Source organism: Cuculus canorus, chromosome 9, assembly GCF_017976375.1.
Source record: "Cuculus canorus isolate bCucCan1 chromosome 9, bCucCan1.pri, whole genome shotgun sequence".
Classification (NCBI taxonomy): domain Eukaryota; kingdom Metazoa; phylum Chordata; class Aves; order Cuculiformes; family Cuculidae; genus Cuculus; species Cuculus canorus.
In genome coordinates, this window is record NC_071409.1 from 7,631,278 (window position 1) to 7,641,086 (window position 9,809).

General features: G+C 39.7%; 1 protein-coding gene across 5 annotated transcripts in view; it reads left to right on the plus strand.

Moving 5' to 3' along the window:
* Positions 1–7,973, plus strand: part of NYAP2 (neuronal tyrosine-phosphorylated phosphoinositide-3-kinase adaptor 2) — a 142,637-nt gene extending 134,664 nt beyond the window's left edge. For all 5 annotated transcript variants that reach the window (XM_054074804.1, XM_054074805.1, XM_054074808.1 and 2 more), the window contains one exon: positions 7,700–7,973. In XM_054074804.1, the coding sequence (XP_053930779.1) occupies positions 7,700–7,927 (228 nt within the window). In that variant the 3' untranslated portion in view covers positions 7,928–7,973. The remainder of the gene's footprint in view (positions 1–7,699) is intronic.
* Positions 7,974–9,809: the final 1,836 nt, after the last annotated feature.

The window sequence follows — 9,809 nt, forward strand, 5'->3', positions numbered from 1 at the left end:
CGGGATCGTTGTAATGTGGTTGCTGGCATCGTAGGACACCTTCTAGAAAACACCTCAGTTACGTCATCCTGTGTCCCTGGAGAACGTTACCATGCACTATGAATTGCATGGAAACTGTCTGCTTTCACAGCTCACCTTGCACATCCTGCGTGTTCCTGAGCATACTGTTACTTTTAATCACCTTGGTATTAATAATCAATTGTTGTTTTGAACTTAACAGTAAAAGGAGAATGGGTTAGCAGTACAGAGCTAAATGAATGACTCTCTATCCTGGGCCAAATTATGCTATCTTTCATGTTGATATTATTCCAGAGTACCTCTGTCAGAGAGAAAGAAATGACTGTAGCCTGTAGTTCTACCCTCACTTACCAACTTTTGCAGCCACTAGAAGTAACATCATTCAACTACAGTGTAATGGTTATAGCCAACAGTTAGCAAAAGAAATCTTGTCGAACATAATTTTCCAAGTTCTCTTCTGAAGGCTTTATAAATCATTTGAGGGTTTTTTTACTATTTGTTTGAATGAACTGTAGTCAAATTCTTGGACCCATGAAGTTAACCAGTACATTCCTGTTGGCTTCAAATGGGCGAGGATCTCACTGCTCAGGTTTTCCGAAACCTGATTCTGCCTGAACTTCTGCCTTGGACAACTCCTCTTTTACAAATATGTGCTAAGAGGACCTCCATGTCAAGCTAAGAACATCAGATAGCAGATCATGAAGTAAATGTTGCTGCTTAAGGTAGCCCTTCACCACTTGCACCCGTGGCACATGACTGTCTTCTAGGAGTGGGATTTTGAACCCTCTCGAGTGGAAATACTTTACCTGGCTAGATGGCTGGGACCCATCTGCACCAGAGAAAGTGCCGTCAAGAGTTTCAGTGGGAAAGAGTTTGGAAACTCCTATCTGAGAACAGGCAAGAGGGAGGGAGTACCTTTTCCTCCCAGAGGATGGTAAGTGGCTTTCAGAAAGCCTTTCTTCTTCACTTTACTGTAGCTTGCCAAAACAAACCAGCATGCTTGGTTTGCCGAATGATGTTTAGCACTGCACACGGATTGCACTCTTAGAGGTCGCTCTGTTTATGGGTGCAGGAGGCATTATGTTTTGCATTGGTTTAAGACCACTTTTGTATAGCCTCATATCAGCTGTTGGGCTTCCATTTTGCATATCTGCGATATGCAGTTGTCACAAAGAAAAGGGTATTTGCACGTGAAATCCATGATCACATACATGTGATGTTGTTTTCCCCATCCTTCCTGTAAAAGAAAATCCAGCTCCTCTGCCCATCCAGCAGGCAAGAGAGATTCTCACAAGGGCCAGAAAAGCACAGCATCACCCCCGGTCCTATAACCTCTGCAATTTCACCGCAGTAAATGGGAAGCTATGCTACTAGAAAAAAATTATGGAAGTACCCCTGAGTTGCGGGACTCATTGCCCAGAGCTTCCAATTTCACCTCAAACCAGCAGCATTTAAAAAAGGCAAACAAGAACTTACCAGCCCAAATGCCATGAGGAGAAACAGCTGAGTGGGATATGGTGTTGTCTAAAGCCCTCATTTGAACAATAAAGAAATTTTTTTTAGGTCATTAAAATTTTATACAGCACAAATAAAACCAACCCACTCATAGAACTGTCCAGAGCATGAAATGTAGGGTGATCAATTCAAATGTTAGAAAGCCTTCCTCAAAAATGAATGAAAATTGGCAGCATTTTCTAACTTTGCAATTAGTAATAGAGCTGCCTGCAATATTTCAAATATTTCTTCTCCCCCATGGCATTTTTAGCAGCACATATTTCCACGGACACTTTTGTGAAAAATTATAGTGCACCTTTCAGTGGGAGGTTTCCTGAAATGCTTCTCAAGACCAGGAATTAGCATGACTTGATCCTACTTACCTTTCACCACGCTGGCCTGACTTTGGAGGAGCAGAATCGCTCTCAGCACTTGCTCTGCTCTCATCCTGGTGCAGGCAGGAACACAGGGCACCCTCCTGTCTGGTGCGCGGGGCTCACAGTTAAAGTTACTTGGCATTTGGTTTAACACAAGCAAATATGAGTGGGACTTGCGTAGCACGTGCATCTTTTTACTAACAAAGAACATTATTTATCTATGTATTTATGTAGCTATTTGTAACACATGAACAAGTAGAATTTATCACACCTAAGAGAGTCCCAGGCCTCATGCTGAGGATTTTTCATTCTCTATTTTCCTGCTCCCACATTTTCCTTTTCACCCCCTCCATGTTCTCCGTCTGGACAGGCTATGCTACATGGGAGGCTTTGGTTTGTATATAACTTACAGGTACAACCACATTTTTTTTTTCAGCAGCGTACATGTGTTTCAGTAATTTATACAGACCTTCTTGTGCACTATACTGACACACTTCACCTGCTCCTACTTATGCTAACCTGAAGGGCCAAAAAGTCTAACCCCATAGTGAATAATCACCAACAAGAAGATACTTTTGCTACACCTGATGATCACATCTAGCAGGAGTGCAAAGTTATACCCATCAGTAGCTCCTTAATTGTGTTATTGGAGAGTATTTTCTTCTACCTTTTTCCATCTTTAAGTACTAGTCTTTTTGCCAAAATAAACTATGCTGCTTAGTTAAGAACACAAAAAGGGCTTTGTTCATTTACCGTTCTTTTTCTTGTTTCAAACCCCCATATTTTGAGCGTTTTTGTGAATCTGCTGGGGCAGGCTTCCCCGGCACAGTGCAGCATTCTGCAGGCAGTGGTGGGGCTGCCCAAGGCACAGCCCATGTCAGGGCAATAGAAAACAGAAACAGTCTGCTGTGACACCAGCGAGTTCCTGGCAGCATGAGTCATTGTTCCCTAAAGCCTGTTTTGAGTTTTCCCTGGGATTATGAGCTTTTCTCAGTAAATTCTGATGTGGCGGAGAGCTACAGCATGTACTGACCTCCGGCTCCAGGTCCTGTCCTCTAAGAGCCATTGAACTGTATATGTTCTGCCCATTAAGCCGCTCTCCGAGGCAGTTCTGTGATCTAGTCCCGGGGCAATCTAATTTAAGAAATATTTGTAACCATTAAGACTGCTACTTACCTTTCTGGAATCATTCAAAATCTGTCCTGCGAGGTAAAAAGAGATGAACACAAGCCCTTTGCTAGTGGAGGCACCTACACACTTTGCAGTGAAGGGAACTAGTTTGTCTAATTTGTTTCTCAGATCTTCATAAACCATTAAGACACTCACCAGAAGTGATCTTTTTTTACTTAGAAAGTTTTTCTTAGTCCAAATATTCTGCATTTCTTTGAGGATGAAAGTTGTTGTTTTTCCTTGGTTGAAAAATGGTTTTATAACATTGTTTCTTATACCATGACACTGCCAACACAGAACCTGAGAGTAGGTAACAGAATAAAATTCACTTGCAATATTTTGGGAATAAAAATATCAGAAAAATATGGGCAGAGAGTGAAATTAGTGTGGCAACACGGACTAGGTTTTCCTAAGGCCTTCAAAAAAGCTGGTGATAAAAATTCATTTTTCTGTAATGGAAGACGTTTCTTTCTTTTTGTTGTTGATGTTCAAGTTTAGAACAAGCATTTCCTTCAAAGAAGATTTTTGAAAAAGCCAGAGGATAATGAATAATCAAAGGATTAGTTTTGTGATTAGTGTTTACCAGGAACTCATAAGACATCCTCATTTACAGTTGCGCTCAGTCGTGTTCAGGTGAGAGAATTTATCCAACTACTCTATGTTCCTTTTTGGTTTCTACACACCAGGTTGTCCCACAGATTTTACTGCCTGACTAGGATCAAGGATCTAAGTCTGCCTTCAACGCCTCCTAGGCAGATGCCCGAAGTTCTGTCCTTTTGGCTGGTGTTTCCCTTCGCTATTTTGCTCCGTCTGATTTTGAGAACAAAAATTGTGTTGTAGAACCTGGATAATTTAATGACAAAAAATTCCATCAAAACAAAAACTGATGTACAATCAACAACTTCCATAACTCAAAGGAGATTATGTGTCATAGTACCATGATACACGTCCTGGAGTCACCAGGAGATCCCTTCTATCAATCCTAACATTAGCTGCTGGCTCTTTGCTTCCTTTTTAGTAAGAATAGGCTTTGGGCCAAGATGTTCTGGTCAAAACCAACTTTGCCGCTCCTGTACTGTCTCATTGGCTGTTCCCTCCAGTGCTGATGCTTTTTGTGCCTGTCTGCCTACATTCATATCTGCAGCCAAGCTCTGACATGCTGCAGTGTGTGTACCACTCCTCACACGCTATGGGATCTTTCAGGAACAGGAGAGCTGTATAGCTGTATATTGTTATGAATGCTCTGCTTTTTTTCCATAAATTGATTTGCAACGTCATTATTTTTTTTGTGCCTCTCACCCTGAACAAATCCCTTGTTACGATATAGCAGGGGTATTAACAACCTAGTGCATGACCAGAAGCACAGGCTGAAGCCAGAAAGGAGGGGGAACATGGAAAAAAGTTGTATTGGAACTAAGTGTGAGCACCATCAGTTCAGTTGCAAGAAGGATTTGGCCTAAGTCCACAATGTTAAACACATTAGCTTTAAACACCTCAGTAGCCCTTCTGAAGTCATCGAGGGCTGCTGTTGTAATTAAATAGTTGGATTGAGTGTTGGCTTGTGGGTCTTAGTGCCTGTAATTTGCCTAGGACATGCTGAAAAGTTAGTTAACAGTCTTTGGGATTTTGTATTAACAAAGTTGTTATTATCATATCTGTATTTCATTGATCTACAAACTGATGATTTCCTCTGTCTAGCAACCTCAAGAGCCATGCACCCTTGTTCAGTACATCTTTATTTTGTTGCACATCAATGCTAGAACTGAGCAAAGCTATCAAATAAAACCCTTTAACGTTTGTTCTCACTTTTAAGCTTTTTTTCATCAAACCTATCAACATCATATGTGTTCACTTAGTCTATTTTAGCAAATGACTTTGCACCTAACAGTGCTGCATGTTCATGCTCTGCATACCATTACCTGAATACAGTAACAGGGGAGGAATGTACCATGTGGTTGGTATATCTCAGAAGATGCTGGTGTGAAGGATTTAGCCATCGAACAAAAATAACATTAAAAAAATCACAAGTATTCTTGAAAATCTGTGTCCAGGAAAGTGGGAAAACTCAGATTCTTTATGATGAATGATTCACTAACTGCCACACAATACGGTGGGCAGTTAAAAAAAAACATTTTGGAGCTGTCTAAGCTCAGGTTTATTTTAGGGGCTGTTTTGTGGGGGGTGGCAAAGTGTCTGTGTAACTGGTAGATTCTGCAACACTATTTCTATCTTTGGGAAGTTGTGACTGATATTTTAGAGCTTAGCATGTCAAATTCCTGCTTTGGTTCCCTTGAATCCTGTGAAGGAGAATAGCTACCAGAAGACCATGTGTTGGCAACGTCATTGCCTGTAGTACAGTGCCAAGATTAGGGTGACGTCGATTCAACCCCCTCACAGTGACTGGCGTCTGTGCTGCGAATGGTGCTTGTGGTGCGCGGCAACTGGAGCACACAGCATACCCTAAGGATTCATATTGGCACATGCTCTGTTCACTTACATGGTGGGTTATAAAAGAGAAGGTATTTCCCAATGCCTAGAAGAGAAAACCCACACTCAAGCATTGTTGTCGTCAAATCCAGCCTAGCAGCTGGTGTGCAGCTGTGTGTTGTGAATATTTTGTGTAGTGAATTGTGTGCAGACTGTGTCCCTGTCCTGCCCCACGTAGGAGGACGAGCCAAAATGAAGACGCTGCTGCGTAAGTACCAACCTGTCACTAATAAGTAGAGCGGCAGGAAATCTGCCTGAGGTAGAACCTCATCCAAAGACCTGTGAAGCTGAGCAGAGGGGTGGGGAGGAGTATCTCCAGTTCAGAGCTTTGGACTGGACCTGGGCACCCAAAGAGAGAAAGTCTCACAGCTGCAATGGATGGCATGCCTTCTACCCACCTGCACAGCAGTATGCGTTAGATCACTCTTAAAAATGAAAAATAAGTATTCAATCAGGATGAGCAGGCACAGCAGGCCTCCAGAAGACTTTTAGATCATCCACTCAGGAGGACACACTGCAGATACATTACCTGTGTAATTGTAAGTTCATAAGAATATTCAAGAACAAAATTCATATTGGGGAGTAAACTTGTTCCACTCCAACTATTATCTCATGTATAAGGTAAGCCTTTTGTTTCCGTATAAAGAAAGGTAATTCTATCTGCAATTCTTTTATCCTTTGTCACTCCTTAAAACCATTTTTTTACAAAGATACTCAAAATGACAACCACATTTCTGTGTTATGTTTATTTTTCTCTTTAAGCACATTGTTTATTAATATTTTTTCTGGTAGGCTTGCTCACATTTATTCCTGTTGCTTTGTTTCCTGCTATGAATCTGAACATTTTCTCTATTTATTTATCAATAAAGATAAATATCTTTTATCTTTAAAAGCTTTAAAGCTCTTCAAGATGACCACAAAAACTACCAAAATCAATGGAAGTTTCTATACTGGCTTCTAAGAAGAACAGTCCCCAGTTCTAGGAACCTGGTGTATGCCCATGGCTGGCATTCTAAGATTTGTGAACAAAAGGCATATGCATTTTTAAACAAACTCAAATACTCCTAATAATAAGCATATATTTCCTTCATGAATCATAAAATGCTGCCAAAGTATTAGTATAGATGTGTGTTTTCATAATAAGATCAGAGATGCACTTGGACAGTCCCTGTGAATGCATGGCGTGTATTTACTTCCACAGTAATACTTAATTTATGACTAATGTGGAAAATAAATGTTGGGAGACTCAAGACATCACTTCAAATTTGCAAAGTAAGTGTTGAGAGGAAGTTTTCTGATTTGCAGGATATAACATGTCATCTAAATAGAGTGAGCCCTTTCAAGATAGTTTAGTATCAGCGATTGCAGTTCCAGTCAAAGGACTTTGAAGACACACACATTTTGAGTCATGGGAGCACCCCACCGAACTCAAATGAAGCCACGTCCTCAGGCTTCAGAGGGGCTGTGACATGTAGTCACAACTAAGCATATGCTAACGTCCTTTTTTGGATCAGGATGATGTTTTCAAATATTCTACGTGCACGGAAACATGGTGTTTCTAGACTCTTGGTACCTCGCAGTTAATAAAATATCATCACAGAACAGGATAGGTTAGTCCGTATGATTCACATGAAGTTCACTAAATAATTTTTAAGAAGTTGAACACATAGTTCTATTTAACTTGATATTCAGAAGTGTTAACACCATGCTTTTAATGTGATGGATTGGAATTGGAAAGCAGTATAAAACATGGGTTTCAGTGTATAGAATTTTATTTCCACAACTTAAGGATGTTATTAAGATCCATATGCCTTTTTAAGATATATTTCATCATTTAAAATTCAACCAATCCTAGTTTTCTGAAAACATTTCTCTTTGTTAGCCTTCAGTGCTCTGGAAAAGTTAAAAAGGGGACCTTTTATTATCTTTTTTTTTTTCCTTAATATAGTCGTTAGAAGTAAAGACTGACTTTGCTTCTGTTGTTGCATAGAGATTTTTTGTTCATCAAAGGAATTAGACTGTGTCGATACTAGTAATGTTAACACTGCAAAGGAATAATGTATTCAATCTATGACCACGTAGTTATTTTTGTGTGTTTTTTCTCCTTTTCTTTTTCCTTCTTTTCTTCCTACACCCGCCCTCCACCCCAATAGGTGACGTGCATGCAGTGGTTGCAAGGGGACCATACAATGCTGGATATGATTGAGAAAAAACGTTGCCTCTGCAAAGAAATAAAAGCTCGACAGAAATCAGAGAAAGGACTCTGCAAACAGGACAGCATGCCTATTTTGCCGAGTTGGAAAAAGAATACCGGGACCAAGAAATACAGCCCTCCTCCTTATTCCAAACAACAAACTGTTTTCTGGGACACTGCAATTTGACAGGCGTGTGGAGGATGCCCTCTCCACTGTGTTGCACCATGCACAGGTAGCCTGCTTTCTTAATAAGGCAAAGGCTCTAACCTAAGACTTACCTGCAGGTGGTGAACTTCCTAGGGAAAAAAACCCACCGATACAGTACTCATCTGTCAATCAAGAGAGAGATCTAAGTTTCCGACTGGATTAAGGCTTACGTATTTATCCAGGATTTTTTTTGGATCCAGAAGATATCAAAATGTAAATATTTCGCCAGTATATTGAAAACACCCAAGCTAATACACTGTTTAAATATATATAAAAATTAAGAAATTTATGAAGAATTTTACTATAAAATGTTACTATTATATTGTTTTATTACCTATTTTCTATGTAGTGTTCTAATGTTCCCCCCCCTTGCTGCCACCATTTTGTTTCTCTTACCTGCCTTGATTTGGCTTCTGTACAAAAGCATGTGGTTGTATGTTTTGTTAAACAGGGCGATGTACAAAAGAATTCGGTGCTAGCGCTGTAGGAGTTACCTAGAGTTGTGCTCGTTAGATGTCCTTAGATTTTGGGGGGGCAGGACTGGACTAATAAGAGAGTTTTGGTGGGAAACAGCAAAGCTGCAAGCAATGCAAATAAAAGTGCTACATGTGGATGCCCAAGTTGCATTTAAACTATGAATTGTTCTGCATCACTTTTCCCATAAAGCTAATCAGATAAACACCCTTGTTTTTTATATGAATCAATTACTGAAATTATTTGGCCAAGAAACGAAATTTTCGGCAGAACAGCCTTCAAAAGAAACTTCATTCTATCCAGCTGACTAGCAGAGACCATGGTTCACTGTGACTAAGCATTGTACAGCCTGTGACGGAGAGACCCAGGCTAAGGCAGTGGCCCGGCAGCCACCGCTCCTGTCCACATTTGTCTTTGGTCCAGAAAATAAAGGCAAGAAAATCTGTTTACATGTTTATTATTTTTAAATCCAGCAACACATCCTTACTTTACGGTGTGCTGAATATCCTCGTCTTGTTTACAAAGGCTGGAATTCAGACCCCTTGAAAGCTGGTAGGGAAATCCCTCTTGATTTCATGTGGTTTTGAAGCAGAGGCCCACATAACACGTTCTCCCGCCTGTGCTGTTCCTTCTTCCTCACTGCTTCAGTAATTGGCTTGCCATCCTGTATTATATTACACCCATTTTAACAGAATATTATGTCATGACCAAAGAATTATGAGCTCCTGGTTTTAACGGGAGAGTGATGGCTTATTCTGATTCTGAGGGTGAAATCAATGCAGTGAAATATCTTCTGAAAGGATCTGTTGGGATCGAGGGAAACTTGTACCGCTGTGGAGTAGGGAAAAAAGTTCTATGGCATATATTTTGTATATTTAAATTTCTATCTATGCGTTTGAGGTTTGGTAGCACAAAAGTCCCTGTTTAAAACAATCATTTTATTATTATATTCACTGAGAAGAAAAGGTGTGTTGTTTAAAACTTCTTGTTATATTGGCTTTTCTTTGAAATTATATTGACAGCATTGCCACAGCTGTAATTGCTGATCAAAAAAAAAACCAAAAATAACAAATTTTAGAAGGTTTTTGTAATCTATATTGCTAAAGTTTGAGTAATGCTTTATCAGTAGTAGTTTCTTTTCAGCCTCTGAAATAAAGTTTTAAAATATTTTATAACTAATTAACTAATGTATATTTTGATGTCCAAACTGAGATTTCTGTAAGAGATAAAGTGTGTGTTTATATGTGTGTATGTATATTAGCATTATTGTATATGTATATATGCATATGTGTACACACATATATATGTATATATGCATGTATCTCTATATATATTCATAGATGTGTGTATACGTATATACCCACGTGCATTAAATATTGGTGTGCGT